Below are 25,202 nucleotides of genomic sequence, written 5' to 3'. Positions count from 1 at the left end.
CATCAGAATTCAAGTGGTATGGGACCGGACATTCTCGAACGCCAGGCCACGCTCCTGCACTCCAAGTTCGACGGGCTGCAGAATGGCACTTCTTCCCAAACGTCCGGACAACAACAACATCACCACTACAACACCCATTCGCAGATCAGTTCGGTCTTGCCGGACGACCTGAGCCCGATCTTGGAGAAACCTCTTATGCTAGGACATGGACCCAAGGGAGGGTACGGGTTCCCGAATACCGCTGGGTCTGCTAATGGAGGCCCTTGGGGGACGAACAAGAGTGGGAATAGGCATTCCGAGTTTGGGTGGGATCCCAATCAGAATTGGAGGTATACTAGTCAGGTGAGTGTACGCGGGTTTGGAAGTAGGCTCATGTTTCAGAGGCTGATCGGTTGGGATGATTTGTCGCGATAGTACGACCCGAACTGCAAGGAACCCAAGGAAGTCGAGCCTACGTACTTTTGGTTGTTGACGACCTACTTCAGGTTAGTCTATTTCCAACATCTTTGGAGTTTCTGGAGAGCTCGAGCTGAATTTGGCGGATCCGGATCGATAGTTACCTGGTCTTGATCTCGCTCGGACACTTGAGGGACTTTTGGGGAAAGAGGTTCAACAAGAAGGAGTTTTTGCATCTGATGCCTCAGGACGTGAGTCACGAGTGGATCATGATGGCGATGACGTTCATTCGCTAACAGCAACCTACGCAATACGATTTTCAGGGCTACGCTGCGTTGATGTCCGACTTTGACTCGTTCTACACCCGACGTCTCAAGCTCCGATTGGACGACTGTTTCTCCCGACCTACCGCCGGTGTGGCCGGAAGGACTGTCACTTTACTCGATCGAAAGAGCGACGACCAGCACAAGTCGTTCCAGCTTACGGGGACCAAGACCCGGGCTTTGAACATCTCGTCGTACAACTATCTCGGTTTCGCCCAGGCTACGGGCGGATGTGCCGATGCTGTCGAGGCCGGCATCAGAAAGTACGGGATCAGCGCCGGGGGTGCTCGTCTCGAGGCTGGTACGCTCGACCTGCACGTCCAAGCGGAAAAGCTCGTCAGCCAATTCATCGGATCCGAGGACGCCATGATCGTTTCGATGGGCTTCGCTACCAACTCGACGACCATCCCCGCGCTCGTCGATCGGGGATGCTTGGTCATCTCGGACGAGTTCAACCATTCGTCGATCCGGTTCGGAGTCAGGTTGTCGGGTGCTAGCGTGAGGACGTTCAAGCACAACGACATGAAGGCGCTCGACACGTTGTTGAGGGAGAGCATCAGTCAGGGTCAGCCCAGGACCCACAGGCCGTGGAAAAAGATCTTGGTCATCGTCGAGGGATTGTACTCGATGGAGGGAACCATGTTGCACCTGCCCGAATTGATCGTCATGAAGGAGAGGTACAAGGTGGGTTCATACGGGGTTTGGTCGAGGTACAAAATGGAGCCGGGCTGACTCGCTGTACTCGAACTGCCAGTTCTACCTGTACGTCGACGAGGCTCACTCGATCGGCGCTCTCGGTCCCAACGGACGTGGTGTTTGTGACTACTTTGGCGTCGACCCGAGGTGTATCGATATCCTTATGGGTACCTTTACCAAGTCGTTTGGAGCTTCAGGTACGTCAAGTGTAGTTACCGGGCATGCGGATGAATGACTGCTAAACTCTTTCTCGATGCTTTACAGGCGGCTACATCGCGGGCAACAAGGATGTCATCGATAGGATCCGCGTCAAGTCCCACTCGATGGCCTATGCAGAGGCCATCACGCCGCCCGTCTTGACCCAGATCATCTCGTCCATGGCTTCGATCATGGGTGTCTCGCCGCCTCTTACCGCCGCTACCAGTTCTCCAGACTTCAAGCCTACCCTCGCCTTGCACCCGTCTTCCTCGGATACCGACCTCCCGGCCCTGCAGATGGCCCACGAGCCCGGTCCCGCGGTCTACGGTCCCGCCCCATCGCACTACTTGCCTCCCTGGATGCACCTCCCGCCCGCCTTGCTCAACGGTACCGAGGGACGCGAACGACTCCGAAGACTGGCTTTCAACTCGAGGTACCTCAGCTCGGGTCTTCGAAAGCTCGGGTTCGTCGTCAGCGGACATCGAGACTCGCCGATCGTCCCGCTCTTCTTGTTCCACCCGGGCAAGATGCCCGTCTTTTCGCGAATGATGTTGGAGCGTGTCGGCAAGGACAGGACGCCGGTTGTGGTCGTCGTCGTGGCTTATCCGTGAGTGACTTTTTTCCTACAGACTAGGTATGGCCTCACTCGTCTGACTCGATTTCTATCTCGACCTCACGGCAGCGCCACCCCCTTGATCTCCTCCCGAGTCCGATTCTGTCTCTCGGCTGCGCACACCAAGCACGATATCGACTTGATCCTTCGAGCGTGTGACGAGATTGGCGATATTCTCGACCTGAAGACGGGCAAGAACAGGTGGTCGGCGGACGAAGTCATCCGTCGGGCCGAAGAGCTCGTCCACGAGAACTAGAAGCCGGGGCGGGACACACGGCCAGAACTAGGCGTTTCGCCCATTCCAGCTGGACTCGGAGGATGACGCTCTGCTCGCGAGCCGACACAAGACTACCACCATATACACCGATAATGAGCCTACGCCAACACCATTTCACAATCACACGCTCGTTCGTGGGGCTTCATTTTTACGCATCTTCTCTCTATTTTTTTTTTCTTGTTTTCACTCTTCCTCTGCTATCATTCTTGTCTTCTAATATGTTTGGGAGAATAGAGTTCCGGCGGAACGTCCTCGTTCGACGTCGGATCCCTTGTATTTGTAGAGAAAACGCATCGATGAGACGTCATGTGATAATACGACGTTGTTAGATGGGGTAATGGACGCCATCCGTGACAGTTGTCCTGTCCCGGTTGAGTGGTCACTATAGTAGTACTCGGGACTCTGGTCTCTGATCATTTGAGGGTGTTTTGACGTTTCAACTGTGCAACTGATGCGACCTGCGTGGTCTGCTGCTGCGAGGGAGCGACGTTACAACCGGCTGGCCGAGAGCGGGGGTGGGTGTGGGTGGTTAGTCGCCGACGAAGAGCGAGCAAGCCACTGACGATCCTCCTAAGCGAGAGAGGGAGAGGGAGAGAGGGAGAGGGCGGATGCTGTTTAGATTCCGCAGCAGACAAGTTTAGAGTTATTGGGTCGATACGTCGTCGACCTAGCGAACACAAGGTCACAGTGATCAGAGAGATCAGAGGTTGACATTCCCTCGCAGTCCATACATACTACCTCGCAGTCAAGGATCTTATCTCCCTCTTGGCTCCCACTGTGTTCATCTCTTCGATCCGCAGGTTTTCCATCTACCAGTACGCCAGTACCGGACCGACGGGGTTGTGATTCAACACACAAACACAACAGATACCCGGGAAATTCGAAGCAAGGGGAGAACAAGGGGGGTCGCCGTCGTCGTCAATCACCATATCACTATCAAGATATACCTAGCTACCTATTCTACTGCTAGCTAGTTTATTCAACTACCCTACGAAAGTCTTGTGCTACCCTGCCACAATCGGAACCATCAATGTAAGCCCCGCGACCCTTATCGTTGTCTTTTGATCTAGAGGATTCGCACTCGAGCATCGAATTTCGATGGGTTTCTTGCCATCACATTGGCCATGACCATCGTCGACTTGCGATCGAGATCGAGATCGAAATAGCGTCCCCTTAAAAAGCAAAAGCAAGAGAAACCCAGTACTGATGTTCGATACTTCTCTTCGTCTTGGTCGCGTCATACTGCAGGTCGAGATAATCCAGGATACATATTATTTCAACACTCTTTTCCCCTAGTCCTACACCTCTCGCTCCTCGACCCCTATCCTAGATCTCTGATCTCGAGCTCCGGCCTGTGATCCGTACCTTCGATCGGGACCTCCATCTCGGAAACCTCCATTCGACTCTAATACTCTAGTTCAACCTAACGCTCTATCCTTCGATTGACGATCACGATGGACCGGGTCCTCTCTCACGTCTCCCGAACCCGCTCTCGATCCAACTCGGGAGGATCTCAGCGGTCAAACCTCTCCTCGTTAGGTTCTACGCAGGGGGATCGTCCGAGCGCTGTCGATCATTACGACGAGACGGGGAATGGGAAGAACGCACAGGTCCCGGATTCGACGGCCCGTGCGGGGGATGCGTCGACTTCGCACGCTCCGCATGGGGGGGACGCTCAGCCCCATTCTCATGAGCATGGGCATGAACATGATCACGGTCAGGATAAACCGCATACGTTTGGGGATATAGCGAGACGTGCCGTAGGCGATCATTCGTCTTCCCACGCCCATCACAACAATCCGCATGGCGGGGACGGTCTTCATGCGCGGTTCGATTCCGGGGGAGATCATCCCGGGTTGGATAGGAACCAAGAGTCTGGGCATTTCAGTCATGGGATGCCCGGGTCGGGGTTGACCAAGGCCAGAAAGGAGGAGTTGGAAAAGACCCCCGGGGTGAGCTTGAAGGATGAGAAGAACGATGGGCCGGGGAGTATCGCTGCTAGGCGGGGTCGTACTGGAGGTGAGGCTGGCGATGGGGAAGAATTCGGCAGGATGGGGGAGAAGGAGAAGGAAGATCCCAGGTACAGGAAAGCGGCTGGGTTGTTGCAAAAAGCAGTCGGCGGGAACCTGGACTCGGGGAAAGATCAAGATCGAGATCAAGATCAAGGTGGTGCTCAGCAGCAGAAAGATTCGGACTTGTCAGGACACGCGGCGGGGAGGAGGATCGGACGTGAAGAGATGGAACAACGTGATGTCGACCGTGCGACCAAGATCGTCGAACGGCACGCAGAGGAACACGCTGAAGAACATCATCCGTCCGCCAGAGCCGAGGAGAAACTTTCTACGGCTCAGGAATCGCAGAGGAGGTGGTTGGACCCAGATGGGGTTCCACCCCGACAACCTACCGGACAAGATCTGTCTTACCCTTATACGGGACATCGGCCTGAACATGCGTATCATGGCAAGAGCAAGGAGGAGACGATGGATAGGGAAGGGAATGATCAAGATCCACCTCGAGTCCATGGGCATAGGGATGACGAGGACCACGCAAATGAAGGGGCCAGGGACCCGGAAGCGCAGAGGGATCATATGACGGACGAAGAAAAGGAAGAGGACGATCGGGAACGGTTACCAAAGCAGGACAGACGACCGGCGGAGAACGGACAGGTCCCGGATGTCTTGCATGGCAGCAAGCGGGAAGAAAGGCCGGGACCGAGGAACGAGATCAACCTGAAACCCCGGGTCCCCAAGATCAGGTATCATACCGTCGACGCACCCGACCTGCACGAAAAGGCCGACCGGGTCTTGCTCGAGGTCTCGGCGGATGGGGAGACGGAAGACTTGCCCAGCGGTTCGACGTGGCGACATGCGCCTGATCCGGAAGATCGATTGACTTCGACCAGGACCAAGGAGAGGGAGTTGTTGGGTCTCAAGAAACAGCCCGATGATGACGAGAATGCAGAGTACGATGATGAGCGGATGTTGAGGGGGGATCACGTGGGGCCAAGTGATAAGCATGGGCCGCTCGTCGAGGGAGATCGGCGGTACGATTATGGAGAAGAGGAAGAGGACGCGGCGTCCAGTTCGGATGATGGCATGTCAAGTAGCTCGGACGAGGAGAGGCTGAGGAACGAAGAGGGGCAGGATCATGTTGGTAACCTGAACGGGGTCGGTCCGGGCAGGAGGTCGAGTCGGGTCAACGGCGGAGCGGGCGAAGAACGCATCCCCAAGGCCGATCCCGCCCGTCAGGATGAACTCAAGTCGGCCAACGAGAGCCCAGCGAGTAAGCGACCGAAGAACCAGAGGATATGGTCGACCTTTCGAAGAAAAGGTGGTGATTCGCATAGCGGACCATTCGAGGCACCTCAACAGGGTTCGGCATCGGCCAACCATTCCCGGGCAGGTTCGGTGACCGAACTTCAAGGCCCACTCGACGCTGAAAAAACGGTCGACGAGCCAAAGACGACGGGACAACAGAAATGGACCGTCCTTCGGGCCAAACTGCTTCACCGACAGACGGCCAACTCGGAGAAACAGTCGTCGCCCGCACAGATTCCCGTTACGACCGAGCTGCTCGCGGGGCAGCTGCCCGCCATGATCCTCAAGACTTGGATGGACAGGGACGAGCATGGCGCCAGGACCGTTCCTGTTCTCTTGGGAAGTCTCAAGTTTAGGGTTGGTGACTCGGCCGGGTTTGGGGGCAACAAGGATGGACAACAGACGGGACGTGAGGTGTTTAGGATCGAGTGCGAGTACGGGGATGGTGCCGTGAAATGGGTGAGTTCAGCTTCTCCGTCGTGATATGCGGCGACACGTGCTGACAAGGCCGTTTCCCCCGAATTCAAGGTCATCTACCGAGAGCTTCGTGACTTTGTATCATTGCACACGCATTACAAGGCGGACAACCTGGGTACCCGTGTGAGCCAATTTAGAGGCGCGAAGCGGGTCGAAATTCCGGAATTCCCCAAGACAAGTGAGTAGTCGGTCAATCTCAGTGGTTACGCCGTCTTTACTCAATCGATCTTGTTGCCTCTCAGGTATCCCCTACCTAAACAAGTTTCGACGACTCGAAGGCAAGCTCGACGGCGATACGGCGGAAAAGGAGGCCAAGGAGATTGACATGTCGAGAAAGGACAAGTCGAAGCAGGAAGCCAGTCGAGAATCGCGAGCGGTACTCCAGCAGTACCTCGTTGATCTCATCCGTGCGGTGGTAGGTCTGAAGGTGGTCCTGTCTGCTTGTCTGTCCCCCGCTAAATATCCCTACTTCTTAGATGTTCCGTTCCGAAGCCAATCGTCTGTGTCGGTTCTTCGAACTGTCATCCCTCACCCTGGCCCTCGCTCCTCGAGGCGGTTTCCAAGGCAAGGCCGGCTTCCTTCGTATCCTGGGCAACAACGCGAGCAAACGAGCCAATCAGCCGGGTCTACTTCCCTCAAGCTGGAAACACGCCCGTGAGCCAAAATGGTGGATCGTGCGAGAGAGCTACTTTGTGGCAACGGACGGACCCGAGTCGGTAAGTCATCTGGCTGGACGGTCCTATCTCATCCACCCTGTCACTGACTTGCGTCATGCGCATAGACCGACTACTACGATGTCTTCCTGATCGACCCTGACTTCAACATTGAGCGACCGAAACGAGCGTTGCGCCAGGGGCTGAAGAAACTCACTGGACAGGGCTCCATCAAATCCGCAGTCGGGTACAATGCCAAGGAAGGCGAGGGCAATCATACCTCGGCCGAGGACAAGAACCTGAATGAGATCGCTGCTGCCGCCGGATCCGGCCAAGCGTTGACCAAGGAACAGCAGAAGAAGCTGAGTCAACATAGTACGGCGCTGGGTGAGGGAGATAGTCGGGACGCCTCGCAGCACACCTTCTACATCAACAGCTCTCAGCGCCGCTTGAAACTGGTTGCCAAAAACGTGCGGCAGATGCAGCAGTTCATCGTATCGATGGAACGTGTAGCTGCGCAGTCGGTCTGGGCAGGACGCAATCGGTTCGACTCTTTTGCCCCTATTCGTATGAACGTCGCGGCCCAGTGGCTTGTCGACGGGCGAGATTACTATTGGAACCTGAGTCGGGCTCTAAACATGGCCAAGGAAACAGTATACATCCACGACTGGTGGATCAGTCCGGAATTATACCTTCGCCGACCCGGCAACGAAAGGTATAGGCTAGACAACCTCTTGAAACGCAAAGCTGAAGAGGGCGTCAAGATCTTCATCATCATTTATAACGAGGTCTCGGACAAGACAACGCCCACCGACAGCACCTACGCCAAGAAGAGGCTTATGTCGCTCCACCCTAACATCCTGGTCCAGCGATCCCCCTCGCATTTCCAGACCGGTACCTTCTACTGGTCGCACCACGAGAAGCTCTGTGTGATCGATGAAGCGATCGCTTTTATGGGAGGTCTAGATCTATGTTACGGTCGCTGGGACACGTCGCAACACGTCCTAGTGGATGATGACTTTGAACCCGGCGCTGTGGGCGAGAACGGACCGATCTGGCCAGGCAAGGACATGGCCAACGAGCGAGTCGTCGAGTTCCATACCCTGAACAAACCGTTCGAAGACATGTTTGACCGGACGAAGGTACCTCGAATGCCATGGCACGATGTGGGACTTCAAATTGTCGGACAACCGGCACGTGACTTGTGTCGACACTTTATACAGAGATGGAATCATCTCATCCGTACCAAGAACCACAAGCGCCCCATGCCTTTCCTACTGCCGCCTGCCGACTTTACCGAGATGCAACTGAAATCCTTCGGACTACAAGGAACGTGTGAGGTTCAGATCTGCCGATCCTGCGGACCTTGGTCGATGGGCACGCCCACTACCCTGGAACATTCGATTCAGAATGCTTACCTAAAAGGTAAGTATCGCAAAAGTCTCGACATGACATGGCAACCTGACCCGCTGACCATCCCGTATACGCAGCTATCCAGCTCTCCGACCACTTTGTCTACATCGAGAACCAGTTCTTTATCACCTCGACCGTCGTCGATGGAGTCGAGATCAAAAACCGTATCGGGGATGCTATCGTAGATAGGATCATCCGCGCGCACAAGGAGGAGACCCCCTGGAAAGCCTGCATCATGATTCCTCTACTTCCAGGCTACACATTCCCCATCGACACTGCCGAAGCCAGTTCCGTGCGGCTGATCCTCGAATGTCAAAATCGAACCATTTCTCGAGGCGCCCAATCGATCTTTTCCCGGTTGAAGAAGGAGGGCATCGACGTAGGTCGATTCTCGCCTCAACTCCGGTTTTCCACGCTGACTCTTTATGTAATTAGCCTAACGAATACATCTCCTTCTTTGCTCTGCGAGGATGGGGCAAGTTCAAGTCTGGAGCCCTCACGACCGAACAAGTGTACATTCATGGCAAGGTACGTCGGTTTCTAAATTGACAAAATCGTTAGCTCCCGATTGACAGCCCGCTTGTGCGCCCATAGACGATGGTTGTGGACGATCGGCTGGTCATTTGTGGATCTGCCAATATCAACGAGCGATCACAGTCTGGTGATCGAGATTCGGAATTGGCTGCCGTCATTCGTGATACGGACATGATCGACAGGTGGGTGTGCATGCCGTTCGGGTCGATGTCAGGAAGGTGCTAAACCATCTGCGAATGACACAGCACCATGGCTGGCAAACCATACAAAGTCGGACGATTCGCACACACCTTGCGAATGCGATTAATGCGAGAGCACGTCGGGGTTGATGTCGACGCGATTGAGGAGGACGAGCTGATGGCCCGAGACCCGATCGCTCACGAGGACCACTTGCAGAAATGGGACCCTGACCACGAGCAGAACGAGGGCGAGAACAATATATCGGGAAGGACGACAGTTAAGCATCGTCACGCCAGGGACCGTCTGCTGATGACCATTCAAAGCGGTGCGGGTGCCGTCACCAAGGGCATGAGCGAGAATGCAATCTCAAACGTCAAGAAGGCTGCCAACATCGTGATCAAGCCGGCTGCCATCTTGAACCAACACAACACCGTTGCCACCTCGGGAGCGCCCAAAGGCGACCCTAGCGAACGGCAAGATTACGACCGGGAAGGCGATCTCACGGCTGGATTCGCAAGCTCGGTCATGCCGACGCTCGAAGAGAGGACCATCTTTGAGCGACGACCGTCACAGGGGCACGCGAACGGAAAGCCGCTGTTCGATGCGCTTGACGAGCAGGGCGAGACGAATAGCAATGGGAAGACTGGTGATGTGCCCGAGGCCAAGATCACGTCCGACGAGAGAAAGCAGTTCAACGACAAGCCTATCGACGAGGTTGAAGATCCCAAGAGCGGTTCCGGCAAGGCGCCCCTCATTGCAGGCCCGGCTAACGAGCAGGACAAGTTTGGGGTGCCTGCCAATGCTGATAGCGGAGATCATCATGTGCCCAACAAGGATACCGAGAGACAAGACGAGACGGAAGAAGAGAAGCTTGCCGTCAAGGCGCGCTCTACTCTGCGAAAACACTTGAACGCCAAGGTCGGGACTTCTCCCGTAAGTATCGATTCTACCTTGTGTCGATGAGTCTGCGGGCTGATGTTCGATGATGGCCTCTGCGTAGTGGACGATGCCGACTCCCACCCCCATCATCGAGGCCGACAAGTTTGCCGATCCGCTACTCGATTCGTTCTGGAAAGACATGTGGATCGCCACAGCTGTGCACAATACCGAGATCTACCGTAAAGTGTTCCGATGCATTCCGGACGACCTCGTCACCTCGTGGGCGTCATACAAGGCGTTTGCGAATCACGCCGAAAAGTTCAACAAGATCCCGACCGACGTCACGCCCGACAACCACGATCCGACCAAGGTCACTCACGATGGACCTGGGACGCACGGCGCTGGAGGTGGAGGAAGCGGGGGAGGGATCGTTGGACAAGAAGGTGTTGGCCCGAACGAGGGTACCGCCACACGTGCCAGCGACATTGTCGACGGGCATCCCCTAGACCGCCTCAAGTCTAACGGCTCGTCCAACTCGTCCGCTTCGTCGTTGCACCACATCTTGGACCCCACCTCGGGACCGACTGGAGCGGGCCATAAACACACCGCCTCGAGGGCGACCGACGGACCTCAGAAACGAGAAGGTCACGGATCCGGTGGAGGTGGTAGCGGGGGTGGCAACGTCGAGGGCAAGAACAAGCGGCCGAGTGGACCCAACGAGGCTTGGCAAGAGTGGGAAAAGGAGGAGATGGAGATCCTGCTGGAGGAGGTCCGGGGCCATCTAGGTGAGACCCGACCACGGGGCAGGGTTTCCGTTCCGGTTCGAGCGCTAATCGTCCGGTCCTTTGCGTTCTGCGATATGTGTCTTACAGTCGTATACCCTACAAGATTTTTGGAGTCAGAGGATGCCGCCAATAATTTCCTCTTCAACGTGAGCCTGCTCTCAGTTGCCAACAAGTCATATCAAGCTAACTCGACCTTTTACCTTTTGATAACCGATTTCAGTCGGACAAGATTCTCCCCTTGCCTATTTACGATTAGAGCACGTCCGAATTAAGACCCGCGTGTTCGTACTCGCTTGCGCTGCCTCGACATTCGTGTGGACCTCTTCGGCCTCGATTTTCTCGCATACCCTTATAATTCAAATTATATATTCTGTATCGCTCGATGCGCTGCCGCTTTTCGATTCTTGGCCTCGTCTTGTTCATCAACATTCGATATGTATTAATGTATGGATCATGTTTAGATTTGATCATATCCCAGCAGAGGAACGATGTCCGGTGCGGCATGCTCAATGTTCCTGCCGCTCCTACTGTACGGTCTGTGACTTGGCCACATGACCTTCGAGGTGGAAGAAACCACTAATAGGCGGGGTCTCTAGCGTCATCGAGTTATTCATCACCGTGCTCGCAAGTCGAGGGTTTCCCAAATTGTTTCTTTAACGAGCATTACCAGCTCTTTCGGTTCCTTTGCTCGACCTATGGTTCCCCAGAGTGTGACGTCGGCCGGAAATCTCTTGTTCGAACTCGACAATCCGGTCATGCGTGTATGTCATAGAATGGACCGGCGGATGATTTCATGTCACTCTCTTGATCTTGGCCCACGGATCCTCGAAGAATTTTTCGTCGTAATATGCTGTGCCTTCCGGAGTCTGCGGAGCGTCATGAATGGATAAGCATCAGTAGAGATGAGGATAGTATCCGGATGGCACAGGCGGACTTGAAGCTGACCTTGTGTACCTGACCGGTCCCACCACCACCACCACCTCCTCCTCCACCACCACCAGGTCCGAATCTCCCACCTCGATAACCCTGATCTCCACCACCTCTTCCGCCTCTTCCACCGCCCCCTGCCCCACCTCGACCGCCGCGATATGGCCTGTTGCCCATCCTCGCATCGTTCGTCATACCCCTCGCACCTCCTCGACCCCTCCCATGACCTCGATTTCCACCATTCCCGTTGTGGTCTCCCCGACGGTTATTATTGTTATTGCTGCCGGTTGGGGTTGGATTATTGTCGGGAGGAGCTGCGAATTTGGAGGATGTTGAGCCAAAGGCCATAGGAAGGCCGAGGGCGTCCATGGTCACGATCGAGGTAGAGGTCGGTCTTGACGAGCGGGGTGTCTGGACTCAAAGGTATTCTGACTGTTCGGCGATGCGTCCCCGGGGAGACTGTCAGGTGACAAAGGCTGTCGGCAAGTCCAGTTCGTGGCTAGCTGAATAGAGATATAAGTCTTTCTGTTACGTTGATAATATGAAGGTTGTGGAAAGGTCGATCTTTCGGATTGGTCCATCCCGGCCTACCAAGTGCCCAAGCGCGACCTGTAGGCCGGCCCTAGGGAGACTTCAAGCTAGTCGACCTCTTTCTGGTCAATCTAGGCAATTACAACTTGATCGACCTCCCTCCCTTTCACAACGACCTACTGCTAGCTGATGATCCGTGTACGACCGCTTGCAATATGGAGCCACCTTACGAAATCTCCACGAGATACCTCCATCGAGCGACAGCCCAACCATGTACGCTCCGCTACGTCGGACCCGTCACGACCCAGACCACCAACACGCAGACCGAAGCCGAACGAGATCGAATCTGGCTCGGAGTGGAATGGGACGATCTCACTCGAGGGAAGCATAGTGGGACCCACCTCGGTGTAAAGTACTTTACGTCGAGGGTCGAAGGAGCGGCTAGCTTTTTGCGATGGAAACCGAAGGACGCTTCAAAGGCAAGAGGAGGTACGAACGGGACCGCCAACGATGGGGAGATACTATGGAGAGGAAGGACGCTTCTACAAGCCATTAAAGATCGGTACCTGGACACGGACCTCCCAGATATGGAGCAACCTGTCGAAACTACGAACGATCACAGCTTGGTGTTAGGCTCGTCTAACAGTCGGATCCAGGTCACCGTCCCGAATCTGAACAAGGTCACCAGCAAGTTTGCGGATCTGGGCCGGTTGACGCATTTGGGTCTGGATGGGATGTGGATGTATGGTATGAAAGCTCAGGGGGAGGGTAATGATCTGGATATGAATATGTTGGATCGTCTGAAATGTGAGGGCTCGGGCTGTATCTTCCGTTGCTGTATCACATCAATTGAACCGTATGAGTTACTGGTCTGGGGTGTGATCCAGCTGTCAAAAGCCTCGACCTATCCGGGAATCTCATCTCTTGTTGGCAAGACCTGGCGGATATTGTCCGAGTATTGCCAATGCTCTCGAACCTGAAACTCAAGTAAGGCATACAGATCGTATTGATTAAGAATGACCTTGTCGTACTGAAATCTGGTTGTATGCAGTCATTCCCGATTGCCGCAACCTGAAAGCTCGCTTGATGGGGTCGTTGGAACCGCTTTTCGGGATATAACCGATTTGACCATCCGGAATAGCTTGGTATCCTGGCCAGACGTAAGCGAAACTACCTCCCATCCGGCAGAGACCCGGCTGACATCCACACCGATAATATCGATGTGATAGGTGACGCTACTCTCGAGTTCATTCCCGAATCTCGAAAGGTTGGATATCGCCGTAAATCCCCTTTGCTCTAGCAGACAAGAAGGACGGAAGGCGGCATCGGGGTTCGACAACCTGCGTGAGCTTGTGGTAGGGGATTGCAATATCTCAGCTTGGGAAGATATTGTGGACATGTTTGGGAGTCTACCTGCGTGAGTCTACCAAGACGTCTCTCCTCCGGAGGGTTCGTAGACGGATGAGACTGATACGGCCAACTTGCGCAGACTCGAGCGACTCGACATCTCGGTCAATCCGATTCACTCAGTCCCGAATAAGTCGTCATCAGCATCGCCACCGGCGGTATTCCAGCCGTTGAAAGAGCTCGTCATCAAGGAGACCACGCTTGACGATTGGGAAAACTTGGGGAACCTGGCCAGTTGGTTCGATCGCGATCCTGTCGTCTTAAAGAGTCTCAAGATCTCGTCGCGAATCAATGTTGCGGAAGAGGTTCCGGAAAGGTTGTCACCAGACAGACAGCGCTTATCGGGGACGAGAGCGGATAGGGCTGGGCTGGTCGCGAGGTTCCAAGGGCTGGAAGAGCTGAACTCGTCGCCTGTGAGCCATCTTGAAGCAAACACGTTTCTGATGGTCGCTAAACCGTCTTCGGATTTGGTTAGGTGACGAAAGCTGAGCGAGAAGAGGCAGCCAAGATCGCTCAATCCCTACAAGCTCAGCCGAGGCAGGACGTCAAGGTGCAGATCAGCGATACCGCGGCGATATCTAAACCCTTGCAGAACAGCCTCAAAAGCAAAATGATCGGTAAGCAGCGAAGCAGATCACGAAGCAATACGCGATCCCGCTCGAAGAAGGAGGCTCATTTCAGGGCCATCACGCAGATCTGAAGCTGGTCTTTCCAGACTCGCCCTTAGACCAAGCCTCGACTCTGCCGCAGACCATTTCCGTTCTGCCTTCCGCGACATTGAAGATCCTGATGATCAAGCTGAAAAAGGCGGCAGGTTCAGCGCTAGCCACCGGCGCGTTTCACTTGGAGTTCGAGAGTGGCAGACTGGGTGATGACGATATGAACACCAGGCTGTCGGATCTGGGGTTACGTGCGGGAGATGAGGTGATGGTCAGGGCCGAGTAGTAGATGTTGTAGATGGTGCTCTCTTCCTTTTTTTGCAAACTTCGATCGAAGCCGAATGCCGCGATATGTACAAGACAGACAGAAGAAACCCATCGTCCGGCGAAATCGGCGTGTAACCATTCTACTTCGACCTCATCATCGTGCCGCAATACCGTTGTTGTATCATATACTGAACCCCGATGCCATGATGGCCAACCTGTGCTCGTGGACAACAATCTCACGCCGTTTAGGCGAAACTCCCTTCACCTTCGTTATCAATCCATCACTATTTCAATCCCCAGCTGAGTTACGATCTCCCCAAACAACTTCGAACAGTCAGTCGTGACTTGTGACGATCGTAAATGTATGTGAATATTATAAGTGTACGTTTCCGTCCGAGCACTGACCCCTCCGAACCCGGTATATAGCCCCGGGGAGGAAGAGGGCCTCGTGCTGGTATTATGGTCTATTTGATACAGTTTTGTTCGAACTCCTAGCAAACTCGCCCGATCCAGAGTGTAGTGTATGTGCTTTGTTCGTATCTTGAGCCACTCTGGAAGGCCAACGAGCTACTTTCCTGCTCCGATCATTCTTCTCCCTGCATCTCCGCTCGGTCCGGTCGTGAAACTAGATGAAGACGAATCTGATCTAGTGTCCGGCCTTGTCGGCAACAGCCTGCCTCTCGAGATCCTCAGCGGGGTAAAGGTGTCCCTCCTGAACTCCGAATCCACCGTACTTCGAGGCGGCCATGGCGAGAAGAGCGAGGTAGATCAAGTTCAAACCAAAGTCGATCCAGGCGATGGCCATCAGAGCCTTGTAAAGACCGAGACAACCGGTGACGTCCCTGATGATACCGGCGGGGCAGTAGTGAGGGGCATCGTATCGCTTGACGGTGAAGGTGATGGCGACACCTGTAGGTACGAGGAACAAGGCGAAAGGAGGGTCAGTCAAAGGCAATGTGAGCGAAGCCAGGAGTGGTCAAAGGCTTACCGAGGTAGTAAAGGGTGACCAAGGTGTGGATGCTGAAGGGGATCATGGTCTTGTTTATGTTACCCCTCATACGACTGGCGAGTTGGAAGACGATGTAGAGGGTCTCTACAGAAATACAACGTAAACAAAATTGAAGTCGTCAATAAAGGATATCCGAGACGATAGTCAGGACGAGGTGGATCGATCACTTACGGACGATACCAACGACGAGGAAAGCGATCACGGCCGGGTTGTAACCAACATCATCCTCGATCTGTCGGTTGGTGTCTACGCCGAAGATAGAACAAACCTGGAGGTCAGCGATCCGAACTGGACTGTACAGGAATCGCGATGATTCCCTTGTGGGACAGAAGCAGTATCGAGGACGTACAGATGATCGAAAGGATGAACGACGAAAAGGCACAAGCGAGAAGGACTCCGAGTACGAGGTTCTTGACCGTGGTGAGGCTGTCGGAACGTTGAAAAACAGGTAGACGTAGAGGTCAGCCTGGGATCGATCCGATCTGGTCTGGCGGGCAGACGAAGAGGACGTAGATACTCACAGAGCCATGGCTGAGTATGAGTTCGAGATGAAGTTATTGGTCTGGGGGTTTGTTACTAGTAGTCGATGAGAGCGAGTTGATAATCGTTCAAGTCGAGGTCAGGGGGGCGATATGAACCGAAGGTATTCGAGGGGCTCGAGGGATTATATATGGACGAAGGCTACTCTTCATCAAAGGGGGAGAGAGCGGAGAGGGAGAGTAACCCGATTTTTCGTGGGTATCGCTGCCGCAGTAGTAACGAAAATGATCCTACGTCAGCCTTCCACCACGCCACCACTAGCTGGGGGGAAGAAGGTAGAAGCTGGGAAAACACTCGGCTTGCTCGGCTTGGGGGGCGTCATCGGTTGCGTCACTTTGCCGCGCTCCTCCCCCTTCGACTCGCTGCGGCTCGATACGGCAAGTCCCTTTGATGATGACATGGTGATCTGGTGATCCCCGTGATCCATCATCGTCCGTATCGAGGCTGGAGAGGGAGGGAGAAGGCGGAGGCAAGTTCTCGAAACGTCAACGTCGTCAACGTCGTCGACGTTTCCAAGATTTTCCAGAAGGTGGATTCGTCATCGGATCGTCTCAGCTGTCCCTTGGCTTTCCCCCTTGACGCGCGCGAGCGATCGACGCTAGGCGAAGATTCAGGCGGGACGAGGAGCGGGCACGTGAATGGGGCGATTCCGATCAGATTCCTTGGCGCCGGCGGCATGACAAAGATCCCGCCGTCTCAACCCGTCTCGTTTCGGCCGGATCTGATCGGGGTCAGCCCCCCGGAACGACTACTTGCGATCTGCCCCGTTTCATCGCCGCTTCACCTTCGGCATGCTCATCGGCATGGACATCGGCAAGGGTCGAACAACCACAAATTACCAGCGGGGGCAGCGTCTTGCATGAATTGCATGTCTGGTAGCTGGTAGGCGGTCGAGGGTTGTCGAGCGAAACCATGGACCGGGCGTTCGAGGCGAAAAGCTGCGAGACGATGCTTGACGGTTCGCAAGCGAGATTTGCACCGTCCAACATCCCTTATGCGAAGCCGACACGATCTTGCCTCCCTGTCAAGTATGCAAGATACGCAATGGCGATGGTCATGAGATTCTTCACAGTTTCCTACATCTTGGGGAGTTGGCGCGACAACACTTCGCCGACCTAATTAATTGTCTATCCTGATCACGAACTACTAGAGTAGAACATTCAATTTGTAGCTTGATTCAACTGGAAGAGAAGAACCGTAGACGTCCTGGTGTCTCGAAAAGAATCGTCGAAGCGCTCGACTCGTAATTCGGCATTTATGGTATCTTGTCATTCTGCTGTCGCCTTACCAGTAATGTATATTTCGCAGCCACCGCGATCCTGTTGGGGTCAGTCGCTACCCGCGGGGTTTCTTAGTGGTAGCATACGCTTTGGCCACATGGCGACGTCTTTACTGAAGCATGTACCTAGAAAAACAAGAGCAAAAGTCGCTCGAAGAAGTCGAATACACAGGCCCATGTTTGTGTAACGCATATCACAGCGGTCTAGAGCGGCGGGATACCATTTCGCTGGATCGTGATATCTAGAACGACTACTAAAACACATCCTACTAATTTTTGATATAATCTTCTCTTCTACTTTGTGATGCATGCGCATATGCCAGTATTCTGCTGGAACACTGCGATACGATGTATTTGCTGCGCGATGAGGGAAGACACGAAACTCGAACATCGACGATCGGTGAGCCCAATACAATGAGATTCACGCATACTCGCTAACACCGCTAACACCCGTATTCGATTCATCCAATCGATGAGAATGAGGATCAGCGGATCCGTACAAGCCTTGAAGCGATTGGTCTGGCAATGAACCGGCTATGGCGGACCTAACAATTCAATCGATGAGGCAAAACCTAAGCGCCAAAGCGACACGATGCATGCGCGTTCGGATCTTGCAGCCTTTTATCGGTTTGAGGTACGGTTCTTGCGTGTTCGAACAGGGTACGCTGTACGTTACGAGACTATAATGCTATACGATCGCGGCCATGAGATTGTTTTAAGCGCACTACAGGCAGGTCGTCCCGCGCCTAGCAGATCTGCCTAGCAGACTTCAATTCGGCATCGAGATCGCCAACGACCGCTCGTGCGAGGCATTATTCGTCGGTTTGGTTGCATAAATGCATTCCTCAATGTACCCGCTACCAGATGACGCTACCAGAAATGGTTTAGAGAACGTTTCCAGCAATTTCGAATTTTGTCGACGAAACGATACCACTACACCACAGGTTTCACGGTTTTGTGGGTCTCCATATCTCCATCGAGGCGCGGTTGATGATCCGCGGTACGATCGCTGAATTATAGAGTTGCGAGTCGACGCGGGGACAAGGACTCGAGTATGAGAACGCATAAGTCCGCGGAGAAATGCGTTTTGATCGGGTTGTTTACTTTGTGGACACTCACGTGATCTCTTGGGGCAGGGCGAGGCGCGTCTCGCGATCGTCATCGCGTAGAGCCCAAGGTCGGGAGAAACGTATAAGACCAAGTCGGATTCTCGAGGTTTCAAGGTCGATTCTAATCCATTTTCTTTCTCTTCACCAACAAACACCCAATCTCGACTCATTTTCAACGCCTTCGCCCCGATACCAAACCCCAACCCTCAAACTCTTATTAACAATGGCCCGAACTAAGCAAACCGCCCGAAAGTCCACTGGAGGAAAGGCGTGAGTCCCACCTCGACCGTCTCAACCTGATCCATCTCCCTAACTTGACATCGACGGCCTCTTCTTCAGTCCCCGAAAGCAGCTCGCTTCCAAGGCTGCCAAGAAGACCGCCCCTTCCACTGGAGGTGTCAAGAAGCCCCACAGGTACAGGCCCGGAACCGTCGCTCTTCGTAAGTCTGCCATCCGAATCTATGCGACATCCGTCTCTGTTCCTTTGCTCATCTTCCACGACCTTGCAGGTGAGATCCGAAAGTACCAGAAGTCCACCGAGCTCTTGATCAGGAAGTTGCCCTTCCAGCGTCTCGTCCGAGGTCAGTCGCCTTTCCTCCACTGCCGATGTCCTTCCCCTGACGATCTTCAATACTGACGCTTCTCATCACGTCTTGTATGGCTTTGACTATATATAGAGATCGCTCAGGACTTCAAGACTGACCTCCGATTCCAATCGTCGGCTGTTATGGCTCTTCAAGAAGCCTCGGAAGCTTACCTCGTCAGCTTGTTCGAGGGTACGTCCGGTTTTGGCTATTTCCTTTGCTTCTCGATCTCGATCACTTACGATCCTTCCCTTCGCCTTCGATGTAGACACCAACCTCTGTGCCATTCACGCCAAGCGAGTTACCATCCAGCCCAAGGACATGCAGCTCGCCCGAAGGCTCCGAGGAGAGAGGGCTTAGGTCTTCGCCTAGTCGCCCCTCTTCTATCGCACATCTTTTTCGTTTTCGCCACCATCACGACTTTTCGATATTACCTTACCATCATCCTCTCAACCAACTCAACACGGCACTGCATTTGACTTCGCTCTTCCTCACAACATTTTTACCGACCGCCCAACCTCGCCTCTCTCGGCCTCTAAGGAACCCGGACCCTGATCAAGTCCATTAATTTTCTGAGAGCCTTGTCGGTGGCGACACGTGGCCAGAGTCGACGGCATCGATAACCCCATTTCACATCCGCCCATCCCCACCGCACTTTATTCGTCGGATCCCCTTTCGCATTTGAGAGATTATTGTATCCATAGTACCATGATCTTTTATGGGATGACGACGAGTCTTTTTTTTTTTACTTCTCTGCTTCGGGTCTCTTTCGCTGCTTAGCGTCTTCACGTCCTTGTTGTGATGAAAGATGACATTGGGAGCTTAGACGTCTGCTGGACTACCGTCCTCCTGACAGACAATGTCAAGCTGTGTTCACGCAAATAACCCACCATCCTACCACCAGAAGTTCCGCGAAAATCGGCAAGCAATGGTTCGATTGGCACACGAACGGCTAGTCTAATTATTCATCATCGACTTATTGACTCGTAGTCTCGTTCGAAAGCGAGAGATATAACACCGGGCCCATACATAGATAGACGAAGGCTCGATATAAAGGCGTTCATGTACGGTACTAAAGGTCATCCAGGAAAGCGACTGATCAGCCAAATCCAGATTGCTACGGAGAAGAGACGGGCAACTTACATCTCCGTTGATAGTGACGTATTCCTACGATCGTCAACCAGATTATCGTACAAATCAGCTCACTATCCTTCTCCATCTCGGCTGGACCCAAGCAGGTCGCCTTATGCCGAATGATTATTGAACTCACATGACTGAAATCGCACGTCCAATACTTGGCCGCCTCTCCACCCTCCACCCCGAGATCGACCAAGATGTCCAGATCCTCCTCTGCCAAAATCTCGCTCGCCCTGCTCTCATCGATCGAGGGTTCAGGTTCGCCGTTGGTCAACAACCTCAACGGGGTCGGGTTGGAGGATTTGGCGGGCGGGATGAAGGAGACCGAGACCGAGGCAGGAGAGATAGTTCCCTCCGGTACGTCGGTGTAGCCGCTACAGGGAAAGTATTTGAGGTTGAGTAAAGAGGATGGATGGGCCGCAGATCGGCTCGTAACCTACACTGCGCAGAGGATTCGTCCCCAGTTGGCGTCTACCAGCAAGATCACCACATCGAATCAGCTCCATCCGGTTCCGATCTACCTTGAGGTATTTGAGCTCACCTTCGCCGTACAATGCCGTCTTGACGAGCGAGGATGTAGCCACTGACGAGGCTACCTTCCTAGCGACATCGTATGACGGGGCGTTCTACTCGCCAGCAAAAGGCGAAAATGCATGCAGCGAAAATATCTTATCAGTACTCTTCCAAACCAAGCAAGTAGTGCCCTTCTCAACGATGGGCCATGACTCACCTCGACCCTGACGGTGACGAACTTGGTCGCACCCTCTCCATCCCTGACGACCAATTGAGCGAGTTCCTCTGCGAACGCCGTCAACTCTCCTTTGAACGTCTCGTACGCCTCTGGGTCTCCCTTTTCCGTAATCTCCTTGGCCCGTCGCTCGCCAGCGCCCGCTCCGTTGGCTAGGCAGAGGATGGTGTCGTTCGTACTCATATCCCCATCAACCGAGATGGAGTTGAAACTCCTATCCACTGCAAACGTCAATGCGCTCTGAAGCGCTGACGGGTGGATGGGGGCGTCGGTAGCGATCACACCCAAAAGAGTACCGTGAGGGGGTCCCATATTCGGGTGGATCATCCCCGCTCCTTTATCGATCCCAACCAGACGATAGGTCTGAGAGTTGAGTTGGAACTCTTTGGCTCGGAGTTTGGGGAAAGTGTCTGTCGTCATGAACGCTTTTGCTAGACCGAGCCATGCGGAGGAGGAAGACGACAAGTTGGAGGTGAGATCGGGGATGGAGGAGGTGATCTTGTCGATAGGAAGGTGTTGGCCGATAACTCCTGTGGACATGACCAATGTCCCACCCTGACCCTGACCCTGGACATTTTGGTCCTTGGTGACCTTTTCGCTCATAGCCCAAGCATCTTCCAAACCCTTCGTCCCCGTCACCGCATTCGCACACCCCGAATTCACTACGAACCCCTTGACCCTGCCCTCATGACGTTTCAGCAGCTCGTTGCTGACCTGCACCGGAGCCGCCTTGAAGACGTTCCTCGTAAAACAAGCTGCTGCCGAACAAGGCGTCTCCGAGGTCGATACCAAGACCCCCAAATCGAGGACGCCGGGTTTCTTCTTGATCCCACAGTGAGAGGAGGCTACCTTGAATCCTCGAGGAAAGATCGAGTCTTCGTAGGTGGTCACCAGGTGAGACTTGTCCGGGGTTGGCTTGCTAGCCATCGACCGGGCGAAGCTCGTGGTCATCATGCTCGTAGTATGCCATGACGAGCGAAGTTGTCGAGAGGCTCGGAGTGTCAAGACCATTTTGGGAGAGTTTTACTGTCTGTGAGTGTGACGCTGTGCTAGAATCTGCGCTCCGTGGTTGATCATTCAAAGTACGATACTCATATCATCAGCATTCCCTTATCTCTGCGTGTTGGTTGAGAGATTCTCTACTCGCTACTCGCCCGAAACTTACGCACGGCTCGTCGACTTGTAAATGAGCAGGAAACGTTCGATCTAGTTTTGTCAACCCAGAATCCAGAGCGAGAGAACCCAGTAAGTGATGGCGAGGTTGATGTCTTGCTCTTGCAAGGTGTTGTGGAGTAATTGGAGTCGTTATCATGATTCAAGGTCATCTGTCCCTCTGACTCGCTCCTTGATTCGGGGTGGAGGTCATCCAAACCTCGAGGTCGCCGAAGACCATGACGAAGTGCAAACAACTTTTTTGACAACCTCTTCTTATCCCTCGGCCACTCGTTTCCATCTCATCGACCTCAATCCACCTCGTTCTGACGCATACACAGAACTGTAGATCATGCTGTTCCGTCACTCGGCTGTCCTACGTAGGACAATGGCCACCCGGCCGACCTCATCGAGGAGGTCCCTCTCATCGCGACCTCTCCGCCTGGCGATCATTGGCGCAGGCCCATCAGGATTCTACACCGCATCCAAGATCCTCCAGACACTACCCATCGGCTCGGAACATGGCGATCATGTCGAGGTGCACATGTATGACAGGTTACCTACGCCGTACGGCTTGGCGAGATATGGCGTCGCTCCGGATCATCCCGAGGTCAAGGTGCGTGGGTTTGGACCTTAAGGCAAAGGGTACGGCATGTCTAGGATTGAACAGGCACTGTGTGAAGTATCGCATGTGCGCACATGTACTGACTTGGTCCTTCTCAATGTATCATCACATAGAATTGCCAGCATAAGTTCGACGAGCTCGCCACAGACCCCCGATTTCGGTTCTTCGGCAACGTCTGTATAGGCTCATCCACCTCCCCTCTCCCCGGTTCTTCACCATATACCTACCCTGACGCTCTTCACGTCCCCCTGATATCTCTCTATCCTTACTATAACACCCTTCTTTTCTCCTATGGCTCGTCCCACTCCACACCTCTCCCCAACACACCGGGGTCGAGCGCTTCGCCGGACAGGCTGGAGAACGTCTTCCCCGCTCTGGCGTTTGTGAACTGGTACAACGGTCATCCTGCTTACACCCACTTGGCTCCGGATCTGAGCGGGGAAGAGGTGACGATCGTCGGCCATGGAAACGTCGCCATCGACTGCGCTAGGATCCTCTTGAAACCGCCCTCGGAGTTCGCTTCTACCGACATGCCCACGCCCATCATTGAGCACTTGAAGACTTCGAAAGTCAAGCGGGTCGAGGTCGTGGGGCGGAGAGGACCGGCCCAGGTGGCTTTTACGACCAAGGAGTTTAGGGAGATGGTCAACCTCGAAGGGATCCGGTATGAGCCTGTCAAGGGGGAGATGTTGGAACAGGCCAAGGGGATGGTCCAGGGGGATCGGGCGAGGTCGAGGCTATTAGATCTCATGGCCAAGGGCGGCAAGAAGAGACCGAGTAGTTCTATAGAGGATAAGGAGTTCAGTCTCGGGTTCCTCCGATCCCCTAAAAGCTTCCTCTCCGACCCGACGTCCTCCACACCTAAGCGTATATCCTCGATCCTCTGGGCACAAAACGCTCTTCTCCCACAACCTTCCACACCTCCTTCACCCTCTCCAGGGGCGCCTGTCGACCCGGCGAGCACATCAGCGGCATCGCCATCGTCGGTCTTGGCTCGACCGACGGGAGAAGAGTTCGAACGTCGGACAGGGATGGTCATCGAGAGTGTCGGGTATAGGGGCGAACCGATATGGGATGTAAAAGACGCCGAGGGTGACATGGGAGGAGCGGGGGTCCCGTTTGATAGAGCTCGGGCGAGGGTGATGAACCTCGAAGGCAGGGTGACGGATGGGAGCGGGGTCATGGTCAGTAATCTAATCCGGCCGCAGTTCAGCTCGATGATAGCTAATCAATCAAGCTCACTCTCATTATCTCAACCTTGGCAGATTCCCGGGATGTACACGGCCGGATGGATCGCAAGCGGTCCCATAGGTGTCATCGCGTCAACTATGCAACGAGCCTATGCGGTAGCTTCGACCATCTTGACCGATCACTACCAGTCTCCGGCGACGTCGGCCAGCTCTTCCTCGTCGATTTTGAATTTGACCCCGGAGCTGGGTGCGACCCCGGATTTCGTAAAGAACTCGACTAAACGGGTGGTCGAGTTGGGAGATTGGAAGAGGATCGACGGGGCCGAGGTTGAGAGGGGCCAAAAGGCGGGCGGAGGGAAGCCCAGGGAGAAGTTTGTCTCGATACGGGAGATGTTGGGGGTGCTGGATTGAATGTACTCAGTAAGGGAGATGAGGCATCGTGCATTATTCGTGTCATGTCATGATTGATATCCCGACATATGGTATGCAAGTCAGTTTGGTGTTCGGGGAGGGACAGATGACCCTGGAAGCTGGTTGGTCTAATCGAGATCATGCGGGTTGTAAGCTGGAGTTGCCCCGACGAAATATACGATCCGCGCTTTCGATATTCGGCTTGGATCAAAATTATCACCCTGAAACACGTTGGCAATTCGCTGTTTTGCGTTTGAAGTTGTCGCGGCGGCAGGCATTCAATTGGCGTGACGTCGTTGGAGTCAGGCAAGGTCGTGCGCGGTACATCTCAATGTGTAGATATTTGCATATCAAGATATTATCGTACATATGATATCCAGGAATCGCCCAGTCTGAGCGGCTCATCCATTTTAGTGCGCGAGGGAGAAAGGCAGACCGAGCTGTACCTGCGAGACCCTGTCGCAGTGTCGCGCACGACCGCGATACATCGCACATGTACTATTGGCAATAATGGAGGTGATACATCGACCGCGACGACAATCCGCAAGCCATACGTGTTTCCGGTCGCCCGAATCCGATCCTGCAGAGTGTCCTGCAGGAAGCAGCTCCGCATGCCGCCGCCTCCCAAGCTACCATCCGCCCTGTGTCTCCCTTGCCCCCGGCCGCCACTGCGAAAGGGACCAGTCCTTGAAAAGTATATATACCAGGTCGGGTGAGCAGGAATTCTCTTGTTCCCATCTTCGAACTTCGACACCACTCATCAACCGCTACTAGAGGTAAGTCGTCCGGAAGCAAATTTCGTTCGAATATGCTTCCGATGGTCGACCTTCGAATTGGAATGTTATTGATGATGATCGGACCATGTTGACATATACACAGACATCTA

The 25,202-nt window shown here is 54.1% G+C and overlaps 8 protein-coding genes across 8 annotated transcripts; 5 read left to right on the top strand and 3 right to left on the bottom strand.

Moving 5' to 3' along the window:
* Positions 1-195: 195 nt before the first annotated feature.
* Positions 196-2,482, top strand: HD553DRAFT_266178 (serine palmitoyltransferase 2; the record flags this gene model as incomplete). Its single annotated transcript, XM_046177468.1, has 7 exons — positions 196-342; positions 415-485; positions 557-647; positions 720-1,403; positions 1,474-1,612; positions 1,680-2,220; positions 2,296-2,482. 7 exons carry the CDS (start codon positions 196-198, stop codon positions 2,480-2,482), a joined length of 1,860 nt encoding a protein of 619 aa, XP_046039958.1.
* Positions 2,483-4,983: 2,501 nt separating this feature from the next.
* On the top strand, positions 4,984-10,997 carry HD553DRAFT_266237 (uncharacterized protein; the record flags this gene model as incomplete). Its single annotated transcript, XM_046177472.1, has 13 exons — positions 4,984-5,360; positions 5,610-6,279; positions 6,349-6,475; positions 6,576-6,712; positions 6,774-7,013; positions 7,079-8,375; positions 8,441-8,742; positions 8,799-8,891; positions 8,958-9,079; positions 9,143-10,010; positions 10,078-10,741; positions 10,829-10,887; positions 10,971-10,997. The coding sequence occupies 13 exons, from the start codon at positions 4,984-4,986 to the stop codon at positions 10,995-10,997; spliced, it is 4,983 nt and encodes a 1,660-aa protein (XP_046039957.1).
* Positions 10,998-11,532: 535 nt separating this feature from the next.
* Positions 11,533-12,037, bottom strand: HD553DRAFT_321047 (uncharacterized protein; the record flags this gene model as incomplete). Its single annotated transcript, XM_046181212.1, has 2 exons — positions 11,533-11,607; positions 11,687-12,037. 2 exons carry the CDS (start codon positions 12,035-12,037, stop codon positions 11,533-11,535), a joined length of 426 nt encoding a protein of 141 aa, XP_046039956.1.
* A 220-nt stretch (positions 12,038-12,257) lies between these two features.
* Positions 12,258-14,823, top strand: HD553DRAFT_302127 (uncharacterized protein). The gene is made up of 7 exons (XM_046178699.1): positions 12,258-13,006; positions 13,087-13,186; positions 13,251-13,359; positions 13,429-13,616; positions 13,689-14,019; positions 14,082-14,223; positions 14,301-14,823. Exons 1-7 carry the CDS (start codon positions 12,415-12,417, stop codon positions 14,549-14,551), a joined length of 1,713 nt encoding a protein of 570 aa, XP_046039955.1. The 5' UTR covers positions 12,258-12,414; the 3' UTR covers positions 14,552-14,823.
* A 355-nt stretch (positions 14,824-15,178) lies between these two features.
* HD553DRAFT_338005 (uncharacterized protein) lies at positions 15,179-16,070 on the bottom strand (the record flags this gene model as incomplete). The annotated part of the gene is made up of 5 exons (XM_046182319.1): positions 15,179-15,441; positions 15,521-15,625; positions 15,713-15,787; positions 15,891-15,967; positions 16,063-16,070. 5 exons carry the CDS (start codon positions 16,068-16,070, stop codon positions 15,179-15,181), a joined length of 528 nt encoding a protein of 175 aa, XP_046039954.1.
* A 2,443-nt stretch (positions 16,071-18,513) lies between these two features.
* HD553DRAFT_290472 (structural insight into the sequence-dependence of Nucleosom positioning) lies at positions 18,514-19,801 on the top strand. Its single transcript, XM_046178346.1, has 5 exons — positions 18,514-18,739; positions 18,809-18,909; positions 18,979-19,050; positions 19,147-19,245; positions 19,322-19,801. The coding sequence occupies exons 1-5, from the start codon at positions 18,693-18,695 to the stop codon at positions 19,411-19,413; spliced, it is 411 nt and encodes a 136-aa protein (XP_046039953.1). The 5' UTR covers positions 18,514-18,692; the 3' UTR covers positions 19,414-19,801.
* A 143-nt stretch (positions 19,802-19,944) lies between these two features.
* HD553DRAFT_302124 (uncharacterized protein) lies at positions 19,945-22,215 on the bottom strand. Its single transcript, XM_046178698.1, has 7 exons — positions 22,104-22,215; positions 20,921-21,994; positions 20,732-20,816; positions 20,631-20,661; positions 20,324-20,564; positions 20,197-20,220; positions 19,945-20,125 (listed from the first exon to the last, which is right to left on the bottom strand). Exons 2-7 carry the CDS (start codon positions 21,947-21,949, stop codon positions 20,114-20,116), a joined length of 1,422 nt encoding a protein of 473 aa, XP_046039952.1. The 5' UTR covers positions 21,950-21,994; positions 22,104-22,215; the 3' UTR covers positions 19,945-20,113.
* HD553DRAFT_302119 (putative NADPH-adrenodoxin reductase) lies at positions 22,195-24,638 on the top strand. Its single transcript, XM_046178697.1, has 4 exons — positions 22,195-22,706; positions 22,829-23,899; positions 23,981-24,325; positions 24,397-24,638. The coding sequence occupies exons 1-3, from the start codon at positions 22,443-22,445 to the stop codon at positions 24,314-24,316; spliced, it is 1,671 nt and encodes a 556-aa protein (XP_046039951.1). The 5' UTR covers positions 22,195-22,442; the 3' UTR covers positions 24,317-24,325; positions 24,397-24,638.
* The last annotated feature ends 564 nt before the right edge of the window (positions 24,639-25,202 follow it).

Source organism: Filobasidium floriforme (genome assembly GCF_021052385.1).
Source record: "Filobasidium floriforme strain CBS 6241 chromosome Unknown HD553scaffold_1, whole genome shotgun sequence".
Classification (NCBI taxonomy): Eukaryota; Fungi; Basidiomycota; class Tremellomycetes; order Filobasidiales; family Filobasidiaceae; genus Filobasidium; species Filobasidium floriforme.
This window is presented reverse-complemented; position numbering and strand designations above follow the sequence as displayed.